This window comes from Protobothrops mucrosquamatus, unplaced genomic scaffold (genome assembly GCF_001527695.2).
Source record: "Protobothrops mucrosquamatus isolate PMUCROS unplaced genomic scaffold, P.Mucros_1.0 scaffold68, whole genome shotgun sequence".
In the NCBI taxonomy this organism is placed as follows: domain Eukaryota; kingdom Metazoa; phylum Chordata; class Lepidosauria; order Squamata; family Viperidae; genus Protobothrops; species Protobothrops mucrosquamatus.
The window spans coordinates 365,386-387,106 of NW_015386446.1; the positions used below are offsets into that span (position 1 = coordinate 365,386).

General features: G+C 41.9%; 1 protein-coding gene across 1 annotated transcript in view; it reads right to left on the minus strand.

The window, feature by feature from the left end:
* The window catches only part of CACNA1G (calcium voltage-gated channel subunit alpha1 G), a 368,214-nt gene extending 356,920 nt beyond the window's left edge, over window positions 1-11,294 (minus strand). Inside the window, exon 1 of the mRNA XM_029283371.1 lies at window positions 11,266-11,294. Coding sequence (XP_029139204.1) covers window positions 11,266-11,279 — 14 coding nt within the window. The 5' untranslated portion in view covers window positions 11,280-11,294. The remainder of the gene's footprint in view (window positions 1-11,265) is intronic.
* Window positions 11,295-21,721: the final 10,427 nt, after the last annotated feature.

Here is a 21,721-nt window from a genome sequence, read left to right on the forward strand (position 1 = left end):
GGCAGGAAATCTCACCAGTCCCAGCCAGTTGTCCCCAGCCAATGGAACCTGTATCTCAAAGCATTTGCAGGGCCACAGGCTGTCTTCCTTTGCACTAAGGGATTGGTTGAATAGTTTTTAGAAGCACAGCACATACTATAGGGAAATATTCTTCAATATTAATAATTATGCATTTGTTCCTTTTTATTTATTGAAGAGCAGTCCACAATGGGATCATCTGAATGTTAGTTGGACTTATCATGGCCTCTTGCATACCACTCTGGTGAATGCTGAAACTAGAGGGAAAACTTAGAATGGGTTCAGAGGCAATGGTGATGAGCATTAATTTACCTCTTCAGCAGTGTTGCCATGAAACTGAGAGAAGCAGCATTTTATTTCTCCATTACGTACATTTCTAAAGAGGTCAGCTCTTGATTTGGCTAATCCACTGTGACAATCATGGATCACTTTTTTTGCAAGCTGATGATACCGAATGGAAATTTCTCTGTGTTTGGGACTTTAGGGGGGACCGCTTTCCTTAGCTCCTTGGATCTGGAACCTGCCTGGCAATTCTGTTGTGCTCTTGCTATCCAGGTACACCAAGACATAACACTCTAATTGTGAGTGCCAAGCTAACCACAGCCACACAGGCTGCTCTTGAGTACCAGCCAAATGATGAGGAGGGACATTTAATAGTTTGCCCATAGTCCCTGGACTGATAGATTACCTGAGTACCTCCCTAACCAGAAAGTCTGGCATTATTTACTTGAGCAGGACTCCTAAAATAGATTGGCTGTTATTCGATATCAACATAGATATTTAGCCATCTCTTATGGGAATGGTATCTGGTGGCAATAGTAGAAGCCTTTGGAGAAGGTAAAGACACTGACATAACTATGCAATCAAGTCTGTATAAACTATAATCTCCTGCAGGTTAGCCAGTTTCATGATAGGTGGACCCAGTGAGATGAGAATTCCTATAACTGCCCAATGTACCGGTAGTTCTGTTCCGTGTTCTGGTGACAGGGAAAGCTTCTTCTCTATAGGACTGTTAGGTGTAGCATCCATTTGAATGGAGGGAAGCCATTGACCGGGTCCTCTACAAATCCATGCGTGTTGCTCTAATTCGTAACTGACCATAGGTGCCGATAAATGCATGTATTTAGTTCTCATCATGAAGTCCGTTAGCACTACGCTCACCTTGACAAACAGAAATCTGCGGAGGGACACTAGACCCAGCTGATTCAAACACAGAGAGAGACTTCCAGCAGATCTACTAATATCAAAAATGTTCTCTAGGATTGCACCTGCCTTGATTGCTGAGCCCTTAATCTCGAACATTCTCTGATGAACCGGCTGACTGCTTTGTGGTTCGGAATTTTCTTCAGTTCTGAGATGGTTAAAAAGATGAAAAGAGGGTAGCTCTCTCACAGGTAGACTGTCTGGTACCTATTTCTAACAGCTGATTGATAGCTTGAATCATTCTTACATTATTATTATTTTTCTTGAAGACCAATAATGGTAGAAAGGTGTCCCTAGCTTTTTTGCAGCATTCCAGGGGTTAACCGAACCTCACAATCTCTGTACCCATCTGTTAAAGAACTGGATTCCCATCTTGAGTGGTGAGGTGACAAGGCAGAATTCAATCAGGTTGTTGGAGAAGCATCCTTGAAGAGAATGCATAGTTGATTTCTCCAGAGTTCTGAGTTTGACAGATAATTCCCCCACCAGCTGCCTCATACTGATGCTTTTCAGGTTGTCTGTCTGAGGTATTCTGCTCTAGAGGACACCAGGATGAGCTTCTCCCAGATGCTGCAACCCCTTTCCTTTCCTCCTGAAAAAGGAGCTACAAAATTGAGGAGAGAAGCATTCGACTGTTCATTGGTAGATCTGCTACATCGTCTTCCTTTCCCTCTTTTTTGTATTTTCCAAAGACTGGAGCCAATAGGATGCCACTGCTTTTCACGAGAAGACAAATACCAAAGGAAGTTTCCTTCAAGATCTTCTTTCAAGGAACAGGAATAAAGTTCTTTTGGTCTCTGGCTCCTCACTAGAAAGGCCCTCTCTTTGCCTTGCCAACTTTATCAGTCCAGTGACCAAGAGGTTACTTGTTCTCTTTCATTTATTTTATGATTTAGTTATTTATTTATCTGTATCCTGCCTTTGTTATTTTTTACAAGTAACTCAAGGCAACAAACACACACAATATTCCTCCTTCTTCCTATTTTCTCCACAACAAGGTGAGTTGGGCTGAGAAAAAGTGACTGGTCCAAATTACCCTGCCTGCTTTCATGGCTAAGGTGGAACTAGAATTCACAGTCTCCTGGTTTCTAGCCTGGAGCTTAAACAGTAGATCAAACTGCCTACACACACAAACACACACACACACACACACACACACACAGAGAGAGAGAGAGAGAGAGAGAGAGAGAGAGAGAGAGAGAGAGAGAGAGAGAGAGAGAGAGAGAGAGAGAGAGTATAGCACAGCATATAGTACATACAGGTAGAATCTTTGGTTACCTAAAACCTGGAAATTATAAATATCAAATGTTAAACCTGAATATTGATGGGAAACTAAAAATTGGGGAAAACCAATAACAGGACATTGATTGAATATAAAGATTGAATGTAAAAGTAATTAAGATATGTATAAGCTAAAAATTTATTGATAAATGTAATAATGATGTTTTTATTTAGCTGATATAATAAGAACTGTATTAGCTTAAATATGAGATAGTAGATATTAAGGGAAAAAGAGAGGAAATATTTTAGGTTGTAGTTTGAGATTTGTACTAAAAAAAAATTATATGTTACTGAACTATTGGTTTATCCAGCCACCACATTGCTTTTTAAATACCTAAATGTAAAATTAGAAAATTAATAAAAATTTTGTTTAAAAAAATACAATACAAAAAATATCTCTTTTGCCTTATGGAGTATAGGAGATGACCCTGGCACTTGACAATGGAGGATCTATATTTTGATTCCACAGCAAGCAAAATGCAATGGAGTTATGTCCTCTAAGCTGTGATAGGAAGAATATTTCACCTTCTGAATCTTTTAAAAATAGAGAAGACCCACCACAGGAATAAGGTGGCCCATAGATACAGAATCTGCAGCCATCCATATGTTATCAGACTGCTTCTGTCAGTCCCAATCAGTAAAGTCTATAGTCAGGGATGATTGGAGCTATCCACAAGAACATCTGGAGGGCTGCTGATTCCCTACTTGAGTTATGTAATATCCTCTACAAGACGTTTCTTCCTGAATTCCAAAAGATGAGTTTCATGGAAAAGTACATTTCACCATATTTAAGATAATACTAAATGCCACTATTAATATCAAAGAGCAAAGAGGGGAGGAATTTTGAGGAGTAAAAGTAAAAGTATAAGCAAATAATAGATCAGTGATGGTGAACCTTTTAGAGACCGAGTGCCCAAACTGCAACCCAAAACCCACTTATTTATCGCAAAGTGCCAGGGCTGCATCAGCATTGTGGTGCCCTTGGGGGGGGGGGTGGAGGGCGTGGCCCACTGGGTGGGCATGGCTGCAGTGGTCATGGCAGACTGGGTGAGCTTGGCCGGGGCCAGGGCAGCGGGGACCAGTCCCTCGCCATCTCTGGGGCATCCCCGGGGGGCCAATGTCACTTGCTCCCTCACTTCCTGCCCTGTCGCTTCCAAACGCCACGTGTTCGCTACTCTGGCGAACTCCTGGTGGGGCAACAGCGTGTGTGCCCACAAAGAGGGCTCTGAGTGCCGCCTCTGGCACGCGTGCTATAGGTTCGCCACCACTGTACTAGATTAAACTGTAACACAATGCGACATCAGAAAACCTGATGGTAATAAATTGTCCTAAGTTCAGGACAATTTTTGAGCCATAAGATTAGGCTATATGCAAGTGTTTAATGGGAGCTGGCCTTTCCATTCAACTTACATAGCCTGAATTAAGTTGAGGGGGAATACGGCAGGTAGCAGGAATTCAAGCTGCCTTTAATCTGCCAACCAGAGAATCTGGCACATTAGGAAACCCAATTCACAATCCAAAGGAAATATTCTTTGATTTATGACTACACTATGCAACATTTTCAGGAATGTCAGTGAAATTATTCTCCTAATTTGCATTCTGAAAGCTCCATTTTGATGACAGAATTTTTTGATTGGTACAATTAGTATCAGTTCAAATATTTGCTGCATCACAAAGAATTCCCCCAGATGTGGCTCAGTACTACTGTGTGTTCTTTTGGTTGGAACCCAAATCTGCAACTGTATATATGCATGAGTGAGCGAGAGGGAAGGATGCCTTCATCCTCAATCAAATTTCAAGGGAAAAATAAATAGCTCCTAGCTTTGAAGAAGCTGTATGGGAGAATTTCTCCAACTTTAGTCCTATGTAGATGATCACAACTTGCTCCAGCCAAGTGTAGTTTATTTCCAAGACTTGCCTTAGCTCAGAGACACAAAAAGGAAGCCAGGGGCACAGGACCAGGGCTGGCAGAACACCCAGACCCCCAAGAAAATGGCAAACTTTATCATTTATATTACCATATGACAAAAGCCTACACGGGTAAGTAAGGACTGCCAAACTGGGGAACTATGTTTCCGCAATCTGTCCTTGTCTGACAAATAAAGCTGGCAAATTAATTGAATTAATAAAGGGCAAGGGGGAACCAATGAAGGTAAATAGGAAGGAAGCAGATGGCATCTCACAAGAGCTCAACATCTAAACTTTGCATAATAGTTATCTTCTTATTGTTGTGTCAATCAGCCTATCCTCTGAAATTGTCCACAGTTGGCAAGATTGGGGATTTCAAGAGAATACCTACATTCTTTAGGTATTTGTCAGATTTCTTGCATGACTGCAAACATTTTGCCCAGTACCCTTCATGATATTTGAAGGAACCGCATCCTGCTTTATATACCTCTGATCACACAGTTCAGTTGTGGTAGGATTATAAAATACCTTTTGCTCTGGCTGGGGAATTCTGGGAGTTGAAGTCCACAAATCTTAAACTTGCCAAAGTTAGACACCCCTGCTTTAGATAACTTTTTCCAAAGGGCAAAATAGTATAAGGCAAGGCTTACACAATCTACTGTTTTATGATTTTATTTTATTTATTAAATTTTTATGTCACCCTATATAAGATGACTCTATAACAGTGATGGCGAACCTTTTAGAGACTGAGTGCCCAAACTGCAACCCAAAACCCACTTATGCATTGTCGAGTGCTGGGTGAGTGTGGCCCATTGGGTGAGTGTGGCCCATTGGGTGGGTGTGACCCATTGGGTGGGCATGGCTGCGGTGGTAACAGCAGACTGGGTGGGACTAAAAAGTTCAATCATTCAATTCCAACTTTGCAAAATCTTTTTTTTTCCTGCGAGAAGTTGAAATTGACTGATTGAACCTTTTTTTTTTTTTTTTGCATACGGCGGCAAAGGCCTAAAGCGAAATGATTTTATAAAACCCAGCTGAAGGCCTAGGACTGGGGTGATGGCACACATGCCCACAGAGAGGGCTCTGAGTGCCGCCTCTGGCACCCGTGCCATAGGTTCGCCATCACTGCTCTATAATGATGATGTCTTCATCTCTTCTCAACAACTGTGGATTGGAGGACATTTCAATCATAGATCACCTGAAATCTAGCCCATCTCCCCTTCTTAGAACTGCCAAATAGCCTGGAAAACTGAGGCTAACCCGACTGCATCCAAATTAGGACTGATTCATTCATTCACACGAACTTTCAATATTGGTATGCAGCAAGATACTTTCCAAAACAAGTAAACTAATGAGGTGGCAGGGAAAGCCATAAACAAGCAAACAACCAAGCTCCCAGCAGCAAACACTAATTAAAATGAAAAGTAGTCATATACTTCCAAAAGGAAGGGAGATGCCAACTGATTTAATGGCATTTATTTAAATCTTTTCAGGAAGCTCTGATCAATACTCTAAGAAGAAAAAGAACAGTCCCCTTGCTCTTCACAAAGCAAAGCATGCATTATACTTTTTAATTTTCTTTGATGCTGCTGAAAACAACTTCTGCTTCCCCACATCTTCTGCTCAGCGTGGCCCAATGATCCCCTACTCTTTACTTTGTCTCTGGCTTGCCAGCCTGTGATTAGTAACTGCCTTGCTTTGAACCAATGCCTGCAGGTGCCCAGTGGGAGGCTTTTTAAATAATGTGCATTCCCCAAAGACAGAAAGGCTATTGGTTTTGCCTTGTTGATTTGTTTTTAGGGTCACATTACTTAAAAAAGCATTATCCTGACCTGAGCAATCTGGCGATGGGCTTCAAGAAGAAAGAGTGTTGTGCGGCATAGCAAACCAAGTCAATTTACAAATGTCACCCAGGCTTGCAGTCTAATCCTAAATAAGAGAGCTTGGATGTCAGTCCTATTTGTAAGTTCAGCATAGCTTACTTTTGAGTAAACACGCTTATGGATTATAAGCAGGAAGACTACTAAAATCAGATATCTTTCTAGATGTAATAATCACACTATCACATCACAAGACTGGCTTTCTTGGTCACATCATTCCCATAGTATCAGCTTCGTTTTCTATTTCCCTTTATGTAGAAATTTTACAATCCCAGCTTACAACATAGAAAACTGATGGCAGAAAATGAGTTAGTGATCCATCGAGTCTGCCCTTTAAGTTTATTTGTTTTTTTTTCTTTTTAATTTATTTATTATTTGTAATTATTTTTTTTTATTTTTGTCAGATGGTATTCATGTTTTTATCCCAAGCATGTTTAAACTCAATTACTGATGACTGACCCACCACCTCTACTGGAAGTTGGTTCCAAGCTTCCAATACTCTTTCTGGGAAATAATACATTCTAATATTACTTTTGAACTTCCCTTCGGTCAATTTGAGATTATGTTCCCGTGTTCTAGATTTTTGCTCAGTATTGAAAATGCTGCCTTCTAGAACCTTATTCACACCCTTAATATATTTAAAGGTTTCAGTCATGCCCACACTCTTTCCCTTCTGTTCTCCAGGCTGTACACATTCAGTTCCTCCAGTCTCTTCTGATATGTTTCGTCCCTCAGACCTTGCACCATTTTTGTTGCCCATCTCTGGACTCACTCAATCTTAGCAATATCTTTTTTTTTAAGTGAAGTCTCCAGAATTGCACACAGTATTCCATATGAGGTCTGGCTGAAGCCCTATATAGTGGGATTAGGACCGCATTTTTCCTGCTGGTGACCCCTCTAGTGATGTATCCCAGAATTTTGTTTGTTGCATATATGATATTTTTTATGTTTTGATGTACTGAATTACATAGGAAATTCTGATGGTTGTTAGTATCCCCATTTTACAGAGATTGTAAGCGTACACTGATGATACTGCAAAGCATATATAATTCTACAAGACAATCAGGCTATACATGAGTATTTTCAAGATCTGGCATTTCAATCATCCATTTAGCAGCACCCTGGAAACAAACTCTGCTACTGAATTTTTCTTGGAAAATGGTAACATAAAAGATCTAACACATATATCAATCATAAAGAATTAAAAAATAATGATAACTGCTCAACTTACAGGCAGAAAAAAAAATTAAGAGAACAAAATATTCACAATATGAAAAAAGTGAGGAAAAAAATAAATCCAGGAATATTAATGAAAGCATATGAAAATGTTGAGATTCAGATACGCTCTTTAAAAAAAATAAAAAATATCAGTGACAAAAGACCCCTCTGGGAATATGGATTATATACAGCGCCCAGTAATAAAACTGCCACCACCCCAAGCTGTATCGTTGAACATTATCAACAAGAGATGAATGCTGAAAAATATCTTTCTTTGCCTATGAACTTCTAAGAAGATTTGTTTGGATCAGATTCTGAGACATGGGGTTAGCCCAAATAAGTTTTTAAAAAAACAATATTTTACAATTCTCCAAGGCAGCAAAAGTTTATTTAGGAATTGTTTCAGCATTGGGGTTTCAGCACTCATTACTTTCTATTGAGGTTACAAGCCAAAAAATATATAGCCCCCCAAACACACCCCCCCCATTATCTCAAGCTATGATACCTCAAGTTCTTGACTCACCAACACATCACATTCAAATGGGATCAGCCAGGCTTGGTCACTCTTTATTAAAGGTCTTACAACTTGGCATAGTGGGTTGTGACCTTAGGCAATTGATTTGGGGCAACATTAAAAGTCAGTAAGTTGTTAACTTCTTTGTTTGCTATTATTATAGTTTTAGAACTAGGATGAGAGAAAGGTGATCCTGGGGTTTCTGTCTAAAATGCCACATTCAGTTGAACTGTCCTAGATACCATATACTGTTCACTGGAAACATAAAGAGGATTGATGGGAAAAAATATACTTTGGTTAGTTTTACCTCAATATTGTTTTATAGATATGTGCCTAGAGCTGCTACTTCAGAAATTCTAAGTAAAAGACTGAAAAGTGAAGACCAGAGCAGCTGCCTGTTATTAAGAAGCCCAAATTCCACCAGAATTTTTGGGGTTTTCCTCAAGTTAGGTTTTCTTTTGGATCAGAATAAAATAGTTACAGACAGGCATGCTTCATATAACGTGTCTCGCCTTTCCCTCCACAGAAAACTGACCCGGTTAGAAAGCAAAATGCAGAACCCAGATAGAACATGTAAACTTGATGTCTAGAACGGGCATATGAGAACCTGCACAAAGATCTGTTTTAATAAAAAATGCATATCTTCCTGTAGGCCCACCTCCAGATTGATTGGATTTGAACAATTCATACAATGGGAGATGGACTAGCAAACTTTGCCATCCATAATTTCATTTTCTGTCTATTTTCTAATCTTCTAGTGCTAAATTCATAATTGGGGAGTGGGCTTAACTCTATCTGCCTTGTCTACATCATAAATGTATCCCATGTCCAAACTTACTTAACTCTCTTTGATCCATCTGGTGTGTGGCACAATATGGATTAGCTGTTAATGTGCAATAAAGCTGAATTCAATTACCTCTCTTATGGTTTCCAAGTGAGGAACCAGACTACAGGCAGCTTTCTTACAACTGTAGCCTTCAAGAGTCTTTCAAAGACATCATAGTCATTAAAATATTTCAAAAAGATTTTAATTCAAAAATTGTGACTAGATTTTGATGTATCTGAATTTCCCTTGCTGGGCAAAATGGCGGAGTTGTCCTTTAGGATTATTTTCTCCAGGGTAGTCATGTGACTAGACTGTTTATGAATAAAAAGGAAAGGAAAGAAAAAGGAGACAGGAAATCCTTGGAATACAGAAAGACCCTGCTGGTTCTTAGGCCACAACAGGCTGAGCAAGCTACAGTATAGTACCACCAGCCTCTTATTTCTTGTGAATTAATATTGAGACTTCATTTCTGCTGCCAGTTTATTATTGTGTGTGAACTACACCAAACTATGGACACTCTCCAGCCAAACTCCTATCAAATAAGTGGGAACTCTAGTATAGTTTTCCTCTTAATCTCAGTTGGATTTATGTAGGAAGAAAATCAAGCTATAATAGGAAAATGTCTTTCTTCCCATCTAATTGGTCTCCTCCTCCTCTCTTGTAATAACAGATGTAACACTACATTTCAAACAGCTTTCCGCCTTTCAGAGCTTCCATGTCTCCGTGTTCTTAAATTGTAATCATATCTTATAATATATAGCACGCCTGTGAAAAGAGCCACTGCTAGGAACAGCTTTGTGTACATATTTGCCAGAAAGACTTTCTTTTTTTGTCATGCAAATGCTGTAATTATATTTTGAAACAGAAGAGCATCCCCCCTTGGTGCTGCAGTGGAAGAGACCTTTCTAAAACTCCATTATATTCCGGGTCTCCCTCCTTTTCTCTCCTACTTTTGAGCTCCATTCAGGCTGCTTAGTTGGGAGAAAGAAAGATAGAAAGATTTTATGTATGGTTTGCTTACCTCTAGCTACAGCTTAGGTCAAAAAGAAAGAAATGTCTGGAAAACACTAACTTTAATACATTTCAGATCCGGGCAGAGAGTGTCTGGGGTTGGGGGAGGGTTGTAATGTGCAGGTATAAATAAACTGATGCATTGCTCTTTTCTATGCCAAAGGCTTTCCTGAACACGGCTTAACCGGGACTGCTTGTCTCTCCCCTTTGGAGAACTGCAACATTATCTGAACCAGAACCCACACACCCAGGCAGAATCAATTTTAAAGGAAGGGGAGGAACTTTTTAGAACTGGCACGACTCCCACCATCACTAAACCCATCTTGCCGAAGAGATGAATCCGGTGCAGTGAATTTTATGATCGAAACATTTCAGGATGGTTCACCTTTTCTCTCTTTTCCACCTCGACTGAAGGCTGAGAAAGCAGGAGAGGGGGGAGAGGAGGCATGCAAGAGGGAATCCAGCAAACCCGCCTCGGAGGGACCTGCTCTTGTTTTCTTTCCGCAGTTTTTATTTCCATTAGAGAAAGAGAGAGAGAGAGTTACATATTGTTTCCATTTTCCAGTATTTTTCTGGAATTTTATGTTATGACTTCAACCCTAGAGAGAAATCCCTGCCTAGTAGAGCAGGAAATATTGAGAAACCCCTTCCACAGATTTTTGGAAGAACTTCCAAGGAACGAATTGGAGACAGGCGTCCGGGAGAGACACAGCGGCGGAGATCTTGCCACTGATGCAACACACACAGGCGTGTGCAAGCAAACAAGAACGCGCGCACACACGCACACACGCACACACGCACACACACACACGGGGGGGGTGTCTGCTAGAAAACAGGGCTTTCTCAAAGTTTGGCAGTTGCAAGTAGGGCGCCTTGCGAACTCAGGCTGCCCACCCTTCCCGGGCTGGAGTCCAGGGGCCAGCACAAAGCCTTCCTGGGCTGCCCCGGATCTTTCTTATGTGAATCCCTAATACACGCATAGAGATGCATCAAAGACATGGTTATTTCAGCTTGCAGGACTGGCCTAGGGGAAATTTTTAGTGGGGGTTTTAAAATAATTTTAAATTACTTAGGCCAATTATTAATATTTGTCTTTTAATCATGTTTTAACTGTAGTTTTGGTATTTTGTAGTTTTTATCTGGTTGTTAGCCGCCCTGAGTCCGCAAGGAGAAGGGCGGGATATAAATATAAGCAATAAATAAAATAAATAAATAAATCCATCAGGAGAACCTTGGTCCCCGCTCAGCGAACCCCCCCCCCCTTCCGCGGAGGCCCAGTTTCGAGGGCCGGCGGGACGAGGAAGAACTTCGCTGACTTACCTTGGCGGTACATTTGGGGGAGAGGGCGCCCCTTTGGCAGCACCAGCCCGTACCCCTGTCGGGCCGGCGGCTTGGGAAAAGGATATGGGTTGCACACCATCTTCAAGCACCAGCTCCTCGGGCGACTGTGCTGGCTCAGGTAGAAGAAGACGGTCGGGGCCAGGGCGGGATAAGGGAGCGCTTCCCCGTCCGAGTCGCCACTGCCTGGATCTTTCTCTTTGTCCCCGGAACCCGAGCGACCTCCGTCTCCGGAGAGATCGTTAAGGCGGACGAAGGTTTTGGAGCGGGCATCCTCCTCCTCCTCCTCCTCCTCCTCCGGATCCTGCTCCTCGGCTCCTCTCGGAACATCTTCGTCCATCCTCCGGCCAGCAGACCCCGCTCCGAGCAAGTGGCAAAAGAGGGAAAGAGGCTGAGGGAAGCGGGAGCGCTGTCAGGCGTCAAACCCCGCTGGCCATGGGCGGAGCAGGGGGTGGGGGGGTGGGCCGGGGGAAAAGAAGCGGGCTTCAAAACCGGCCGGGCGTCGTCGGCTCCCGGCAGGGCAGCTGCCTCCGTTCCTCTCGCCCCATTGGGGATCCAGGCGGAGCCGACTGGGTGTTTCTCGTCACTTTGCAGTCTTTTTTTTTTTTTCTTCTTCTTTTCCCAGATCCCGAACCAGCCGGGAAGGCGAATCCGAGGAGAAGGTGCGGTGGTCTGGGTGCCCCCGATTAGCAAAGCAACCAGAAAGCGACGGTCTCTACCAGCTGCAGCGCCAGCAAGGAGAAGGTCCTCGCTTTGGGGTTGGGGGGGAGGCAGGGGGGGGGCAGGGAGACGCTGCCCTTTTCAAGTCCGACAGGGTTTCGAGGCTCCGTTGCCGCCTGGCTTCAGCCTCATTCTCCGCGTCCCGTCCGGCTCTGGGGAGAGGAAGCAGAGAAAATGAGGTTCTCGGCGGCTCCCCCGGGGGTTGGGCTCCTCCCGGCCAAGGGAATTACTGGAGGCGGAGTGGGGTAGAGACAGAAGTCGAAGCCAGCGGAACTGAAGCTGCAGAACCGATGCTATGCCTCCCCTCCGCCGCCGCCGCCGCCGCCGCCTCGGTCGGCCGGGAGACCCGAACGGAAAGCTCAGCGCACCTCACAGCTGGATCCCTCACTCCAACTTCAAGCCGGAGCTCCACCTCGGAGCTGCGCCGCCCGCCAATCGGCGGTCGCCTTTAGCCTCGCAGCCCCGCCCCTTCGGCCGCGGGAGGACGAGGGCGAGGAGAGGCACCGCTGGAATCCGCCACAGTTCCTAGACCTAGAGCTCCGGGCGTCCCCCTGCCTCGCGCCCATACGGGGCGTGAAGAGCCAATGGGGGCCAGAGAGTGAGGCCGACCCCCCACGCGGATTGGCCTTTAAAATACAAGGGGGGGACGGGTCCCGCGTGAAGCCGCTCGCGGCCGCTTGCCAAGTTCAAGGACTTGGATGCTCTTTGATGCCGCGCATCGGGACGGCTTTTCCCGCCCCACGTGAGGCCGGGAGAAGAGGGTCACAGCCCTTTTCAAAGGCGGCAAACGAGGACAGCCGCGCTTCCCGGGCTTACAAGGCAGATTTTTTTTTTTTTTTTTACTTGAGAGGCGCCAAGAAGGATCCGGGGAAGCCTGAACGCGCCCCAAACGCCGGCTGAGGAAGCCGAAAGAAGCCGGTAGGGGCAAGCGGAAGAAGAAGAAAGAGCGGGACGGAGCCCCCGTCCAAGCGAGCTCGATTCGAAGAAGAGTTGCGCGCCTTCCCTCCAGTTCTCCGTCCCTCACAGACTAACCCAGACTGGATAAGAAGAGACCCCGCCCGGCGGCCCTGGCAAAGCGACCATAAAGAAAGACATTCTGGCCGGCGATTGGGAGCAATAGTCCTCTCTCGTCTCCCGTGCTTGGCCCGGGATTCGTTCCCGATTTGAGGAAAGGGTGCGGGATTTCCCCCTTGCTCTTCCGGGCAGAGAAAAGCCGCTGAAGGGGCTTTTGCGAAGGAGAAGCAGCTACGTCCTTCTCTGGAGGAGGAGGAGGAGGAGGAGGAGGAGGAGGAGGAAGCGATCCTTTGGGAAGCAATGGGGACACGACCCGTTACGCCCTGAGGGGAAACGACTTCCTCCTTGCTGGACACGCTCGGCGGCGGTCAAAGAAGGAAACCCGCGACGCCTGGAAACTGGAGCTCCCGGTGATGCAATAGGCAGCTTTGAACAAGCACCTGCTTGGCTCTGTGGAGGGAACAGAAACGGTTGAAGCAGCAGCTCCGGGATTCCCGCCTCCACAGCTCAGACCATTATTTCTCCTTTCTACAGCGGAAGCCTTATTCAACAAAGCTAGCAGCAGGATCGAGGCAGCAGGGAAGAGATAATATAGCAGCAGCAGGACCACCAAAAAGCACCGTTTTGAATCTGAAGTGTCACGGGGAAACCGAAGCATGCAAAATAACTTTTACCTAATGATAACTGGTGTCAAATAAAATTCTGGGGAAATCTGAGTTTGAGTGTGTTCTTTTCCGCCTAGAGCCCAATGATGCCTGGCTCCAGCCTTCAATCCTTCTCTTTCTTAGATGCATACATGTTGATAATTCACACAATTTACTGCACACCCAAGCATTCTGGTGCCAGTCAGTTCAGCTGCAAACAATTTTAGTTAAGAAAAATCAGCTGAGACTATATATACCTCAAAAGCCGGTAATTTGTTCCTTGTTGTGCTCAAGGGAGTAAATTGCACGTCAATTTTTCCCTTGTTCAGTCGTGTCTGATTCTCAAGAGACTGCCTGGACAAGTCCCTGCAGTTTTATACAATATGTGCAAAATGGCGGGTAGGCAGTTGCAGCATCTCATGGGTCAGAATAGCGTTCAGTGTTGGTTGTTTCTTCCCCTTGTCTATTTTGTCACAATTGTCAGGAGGCAAGAGCTATATACATGTACATCATTCAAAGAGATCAGCAAAGAACTTGAGTGCCTGTTATTTTGCAGTGCATGCTGCAAAAATCCCAATTACCAGTAGGCAGTAGGCCATAGTTACAGTAAGTGATAGTTGATTATTTTTTGTATGGAAGGGAAAGCTACATCTAAGACATTTTGAGCTAGTTTAGTTTGACAGGTAATGATGCTATTAGCCAAGCATAGTGTCACCAAGAATTAGAGTGCATTTGCAGCCTTCTTTCTTAGTGTTTTCACCTTCCATGTCTTAGCTTCTCAACAGTGGAACGGCTTGCCTTCAGATGTTGTAGGTGTTTCATCATTCGAGGTTTTTAAGCGGAGACTGGACAGCCACCTATCTGAAATGGTATAGGGCAGGGGTAGGCAACCTTGGCTCTTTTATGACTCGTGGACTTCAACTCCCAGAATTCCTGAGCCAGCTTAGCTGGCTCAGGAATTCTGGGAGTTGAAGTCCACGAGTCATAAAAAATCCAAGGTTGCCTATCCCTGGTATAAGGTAATAATAATAATAATAATAATAATAATAATAATAATAATAATAATAATAATAATAATAATAATAATAATAATAATAATAATAATAATAATAATAGTAGTAGTAGTAGTAGTAGTAGTAGTAGTAGTAGTAGTAGTAGTAGTAGTAAAGTTGGAAGGGACCTTGGAGGTCATCTAGTCCAACCCCCTGCTCAGGCAGGAAACTCTGTACCATTTCGGACAAATGGCTGACAAATTGACAAATGGTCTCCTGCTAGAAGTCCTCCAAGGTCCCTCCCAGGTCTATTCTGATTGAAGCTTGGTTTGAGCAGCTTATAGCAAGCTAAAGAGTAAACTTGATTTTATTAAAACAGGTTTGGATTCACCTCCTCAACGAGAATCTCAACCAGATTGCATGCTAATGTTTTTTTTTCTATTAGTACTACACAGGATGACCACAACAGGAGAGTTACTACAATCCAGAACAGTGAAGTAATATTTGTACATTACTGAGCATCTGCTTCATATGTAACATCTAGCTATGGGGATGGCCAATTGCCTCCAAGATAACAAAGTAGAGATGCTTTCAAAGGAGCTGGATTCCTGGTGACTATAGTTTTGTTGGCAGGGTTAAGGGATTGTCTTGCTGTTCCAATTCCAATACCCTCCAGAATTTTTTTTGTCTCCCCCAGCTTCCCAGTCTAGCCTACAGCCTCGGAGTTCTAGTTGGTCCTCCATCCAAATATTAACCAGGGATAATCCTAAATGGCTTATAATATCAGTCAGGATCAGCCAGGTGCTGCCCTCTACTGAGGTTGAACTTACAGTATTTCATTTATGACATTGGGATCTTGAAGGAAAGCTATGGAAAAAATATAAGAAGTATTAATTAAGTAGGAATACACCGTAATCGGTGGGAGAAAAGAATAGCAAAGGTTGACAGAGCCAAAGTCTTGTTGCTAGTTTTGATTCAGCATTGCCTCCTTTCCCTTTTTTGTTGCTTTTAGTCTATAAGTGTCATTCTCTGGCTAAAAAAGGACTGGATGAAAAAAAAATTAAAGTGATGAGCAGAAAGGGGGAGGTTCTCTGAAAAGGAATACTTTAAAAAAAAATCTATCCAAGTTGGGGAGGCCAGACTCAAGTCCAAAGTAATAAGCAGGTCATCCAGCTGGTGATTTGTTCTTTCTGAATAGACAAGCAAGAGAGGGGCAGTAAAGGGTGAAAAGAAGTATAATCTATTCAGTCAACTGAAGTTGCAGAAAACTGTCTCATCTCCTTATTGAAGAAAGCTTTTCATTGATTGGTTGGAAGTTCTAATATGAGCATCTCACTTGGAATCTGCCAAGTTTCTAGTCTCATCTGAGACCCAGTTTGGTGTGGTAGTTAACCTACTTGAGATTGTAAGTTCCAGCCTTCAATTAGTCATAAAAGCTGGTTAGATGACTTTGGGCCAGTCACTCTCAATCGGTCTGACCCACCTCCAAGGGTTATGGTGTGCAGAAAATAGGAAGCAAGAAAATAATGTATGCCACCTTGGACTGTACAAAATAAAGACAGGATGTGAATACAATAATGCAAGTTTGTATTTTCAAAAAAACTCACCGCCTTTTAATTCAAACAGGGAAATTGGCAGACCGCAGAACAAAGCACCAGCTTCATTTCATTTCCAAAATTCCCTCTTGTTCCCCAAGGCTCCCATTATAGACATATGCCTTCCTGCATAAAAGAGGACAAAAATAAGCAGGGGGGGGGGACTGAGAAGTAGCCTGGGGAACAGAAGACGAAGGAGAGGCAACTTGAAGTAAGCAATCCATTTGGCAGTTTTGTAACTAGTTATGTCTCACAAGGAGTTCTTTTTATGAATGGACAGGCCCACCCACCCTTCCAATGGCAATCCTTCTCCGGAAAATGCGAAGAACATTTGTATACTTAATTACAAATGGGCCCACTAGGGCCAGAGGTTGGGGACTCCTGAAATGTTACAGTGATTTAGATCCTCTCATATTCCTGCTGTTCTCTGTGCTGTATTTTCTGTAGGTCACATATGGGATCTGTTTTGCTCTTGCATAAATATTTATGATAAAGTAACATCAAAAGGTAGAAAATGTATGCATGTTATGTGAAATATGATCAATACTAATATGGTTAAAATCACTGCTTCACCGCTCCATGCTTTTTTGGAAAAATACACATGTTACATCTTTTGCAATCCACTCTGTCAGAATACATTTAGAATGTAGACATTTTTTTAAAAGGGGGTGATATTTACCTCAGGAAAAATCACATTGCAAAAGGTGAAAGGAACTGGTTTAGTTTTGGGGTTCCTGGTTGGATTAGAGATCTCAAGCAAGAGATCCACTCCTGTTTCAATGAGTTTTTCATCCACCCTACCCCAGCCCTCCTTTGAGGAAGTTGTGACACACAGAGGTGTATTGCAATACTAACCCATCATAGTGACACATCCACAACACACACACACACTGCAAGCCCTAGAATGTTTTTGAATTAACGTAGCACAATTATGAGGAGCTTAACTTTAAGTCTTTGGCTGAGTAGCAATTGCTTCTACTTGTTAAACTCCTGTTTTTCCTGGTATAATTATTGACTTCAGGTATCTAAATTGCTATTGAGTTCTGGTTTCATTGTGTCCATTAAGACCCAGCTCTAGCAATCAGATCAGTGCGTGCTCTTTTAATGATGTCACAAGACTACTTTCCTTTCCTTGGAAGTGGAAAGAAATTCTGATTAAAGAAAACAGGTTCTGTTTAATTGGCCTCCCCAAAAACTATGTCTGATTTAAAGAACCTTTATCAGTTGAAAGCTCTTCACTCTCATTTTCCCAAATAGCTTGTTGGGCAAGAAAATTACCTTTATTTAAACTTTTCCAAATAGACACTGCAATATAAAAGCTTTCTGTGTCATTTACATTTCAGCACCTAGCCAACCCTGGCTGATTTCACAAGCTAAGCAAAGTTGGTCCTGTTTAGTACTTGATTGGAAGACCACCTGGGAATCCAAGGGTTGTGGGTTAGCTGGAGAAATTGAAAAAAAAAATCTCCCAGAAGGTGATGACAAACCATTTCTGCAGCACTGCCAAGAAAAGCAAAGTGATAGAATTACAGGGAAACTGCATGGAGATCCAACAAAATCTTCATATTTATGTTAAAAATATTTGCATCGCAGATTCTGAGCTATTAATTGGTTTCTCAAATATTGGCCCTTCTCTGTGAAGTTGCATACTGCAGTAAAGGCAGCATTGCTACTCCTTCTCCATTATGTCCGAATTGGGCATTTTCTAGTTAACAGAAATCCAGAATCCATCCTAATTTGACTTAGGTAAAGATGCAGTATTTTGATTTCAACAGGCAAGAAGTGCACAGGCTTGGGAACCAAGACTGGTTTCCAGAATGGGTGTATTGGAGAAACAAAAGAAAGTCTGAGTGCCTACAAATTCCTCCTCCAATCCAATGCCTTTCTCCGGTTGGAACTTCCAGAGGTTGTTTTTCTTTTTAAAAAATAAATCTCTTTGTTTAGTGCAGGGGTAGGCAACCTTGGCTCTTTTATGACTCGTGGACTTCAACTCCCAGAATTCCTGAGCCAGCATGGCTTAGCTTGGAAACTCTCCCTTTCCCCTCAGCATGGCTGGCTGGGGAATTCTGGGAGTTGAAGTCCACGAGTCATAAAAGAGCCAAGGTTGCCTACCCCTGGAGTTAGTGTCATTTGGAATATCAGAGTGAGGGCAGAATTAGAGGGTTTTTTGACAGTGGCAAACAAATTAATGGTGCTGTTCGATGAAGTTTGGTAAATTAAAAGTCCATAATGTCAAACGTTGGAATAGTCAAATGTTGAATTACTAAATTAACTAACTATAATTATAAATCTTCCTGTTCCTCCAGCAGATTAACAAAAATGGAGGGAACAGCTTTTTGTTTTCTTCAAAGCTCTTTCAAGGGCATTATTATTATTATATTTATTAACTGAATTGTAAGTCTGAATAAGATTTGTAATAACAATTTACAGATTCTGAGTTAATTCCAGTTCCTTTTCTGATCTTTATCTCCAATTCAAAAAAAAGAAAGAAAGAAAGAAAGAAAGGGGGGAGGTTGGCTGAAATTTTGAGATCTCTTTTTCCATAAATGAACATCAGTTATAAATTGTGGGTCTAATTAGACATCCATGTTCATCAGTTGACCTATTCAGAATCCAGTAGTGGATTTCATTTCTGAATGAGATGTTAAATCAAAGATCTAATAGCGTATACTGAGCTCTATTTAATTACTGATTTATTCATATAATTTATACCATATCCCCCCTCCCCCAAAACTGAAAGCATCCATCCATCAGCAATATGTTATTTTTTGTTCTAAGCTGAACCAGGGATGCTGTCCAACTCCTGACCACTGAGGGGTGGGAGGCTTCGGGAATCAAAACAAACTCAAATGAAACCCCTGAAATAGAGCTCCTATTTATTAATAATCAATCTGGTTTGATTTCAGTTCCAGTTTTTATTCTGGATGAAATTACACTCCCCAGATGGAACTATTTTGTGATTTGAGGGTGCTCTTGGACACATGGCTCCTGCTAGAGCAGCAGGTAGAGATTGTTGCCAGGAGGACCTTTGCACCGTTTTGGCTGGTGCAACCATTGTAGGCCTCTGTAGGCAAGGAGACTGTGATTATTGTGATTTACACCTTAATCACCTTGCAATTAGACTCTATGAAAATGGCTGTGAATTTACATTTGATCGAAAACATGGTAGCCTCTCTGCTCTCTGGAAGTCACAATTTCAACAGCATAACAGCAAGGTTACAATGCTGCCTTGTCTACTAGTATGCTTCTGGTCCCAAACAGTATTGGTAGTATTGGTTATACCTACAAACCCAGTCTACAAGACCATATCTCCTGACAAGTTTTAACCTGTTTTATGCATCTTTTTAGAGAAGAGATGAGCAGGGTCCCATCCTCCATGGGGTATATGGATAAGGACCCAACAATGCTTTTTCTTGGTGACTGCCCCCATGTCCTGGGGCTTCTTGCTCCTGAATGGTGCCCCTATGGCATATATGTGCTCATGCTGATAGAACTGCTTTAGAGACACTTTCAGCAGCTTATTATTTGTACTTGGGAAAATTGTAAAAATGCATTTTTGATATACTGTAAGTTTCCTTGTGAAGTAGGTAGTATACAAATGTTTGAAGAAATAGAGTACAAAGAAATAAATGTTGCTAAAAATTACTTTCAAAACCAAATCATACCAGCAAAATCTCAACTAGCTCATAGCAGCAGCAAAGTCAGAAAGACAAAAAGGCCAAGCCATACATCTTTATAAGAAGCATCATCTTTTTGTAAGTCCACTTGTTTGTTTGTTTGTTTTTGTTTGTTTTTGGCTATGCAGTTTTCATTTGCTTTTTAAAAAATAAAATAAAATGAGAGTCTTTGGTTACAAGCCACCATGCCCCTGGACGCATAAAGGCAAATTCAAACTTTTTTTCTCTCTCTTAGGAATGTAAGTATGAATGGTAAAACTTTGATTCAGTTAGTATGGTACTTTCTCTCATAATATATTTTACAACAAGGACAAAAAGTAAAGTAGGGTGTTTTTTTTTAAGAAGTCTTTGTTTGGCTTATGAGATGATTTGGAATGATCCAAATGGTAATAAATTATCGTGGTTATAACAATTATCCTATGTCAAAATATAGCTTTGTGGGCGTAGTGTATACACACGCATATGTTTATGCATACCTACAGTATATGCATATGTCTGGCTTGTTTGTCTTCAAGGAAAGTTTGTGTGTGGAGGAGAAAGAGATTCATACAAACACCCCTTCAATATTTCTTTATTATTAATTAATAATTAAATCATTTATACAGAAAGTAATCGTGTCAATGTTCAATATTTACTATTCCCCCTTTTGAAAAGAAGATTTCATTAACTCTGATCTAGTTATTAATAATGTTTGTTGGGGGTTTTTTTTGCAGCAATGTTTGGAAATATATTTGCATAACTTCAGTGCCACCTTAGATCAAATGTTCCTTGTTGTGGATAAAGCAGATGCATGAATCAGATACTTTTTATCTGATTCACTTTGTAAATTGGTAGAGAGGAACCTCAGGGTGTTGAGTTGTTTGCTTCAATCATTTTAAAATAAATGATAAAATAAATAAATAAATGCCATCACCACAACAGCTAAATCTTTGAGCTCCTAGGTGAGTTACCAAATTATACGCTATTCCCATTATCATTATATATATTTTTAAAAATGTGTGCATTTCTATCAACCTGCATATTTAATTACACATGGAACTATAAGCTTGTTTTTTTGATGGGAAAGAACAGAAAAGATAGGTGGTCTGAAACTATCTCCAACTGCTGAGGAACAAGGCTCATCAGAATGACTTCTGACCTATAACATTAAGTTTGTGACCGGAGAAATCTCACCACAGTTATCAGACATCTTATGATAGCCTAAGACATATTCCCACAGTATATATTCTACATCTACAGCAGGCTGTTCTACTCTCAAACAGTTGTAACTTTTAGGAAATGCCCCCTTGTGTTTAAATGTTATTTCCTTCCCAGCAATTTTTATTCATTAGCATTAACAATAGCATTTATATACCGCTTCACAGTGCTTTTACAGCCCTCTCTAAGTGTTTTACAGAGTCAGCACATTGTCTCCAACAATCTGGGTCCTCATTTTACCAACCTGGGAAGGATGGAAGGCTGAGTCAACCTTGAGCTGCTCAGAATTGAACTCCTGGCAATCAGCAGAATTAACCTGCAATACTGCATTCTAACCACTGCACCACCACATCTCCTAGTACTAATTAGTACTAATCATGTACTCTGAGGCAAAAGGAAACAAGACTTTTTTAAATTTTATTTTAAAATTAAATAATTCTAATTTTATTTTATTTTTAAATTATCCATATCCTGCCTTTCTCCTTGTGTAAGCACTTGAGGCAGGTTACAGCAAATAACGCAAAATAGAATCGTATTATCAGCGTAGTTAAACATCAAAATCAATACCATCAAAATCAATCCACTGTTAACAGTTTGGCAGAAGAGATGCATTTAAAACTAAAAGTTGATTAACATACACAAGTGGTAAAGTATATAGAAAATTGAATTACAGCAGCTATACAAT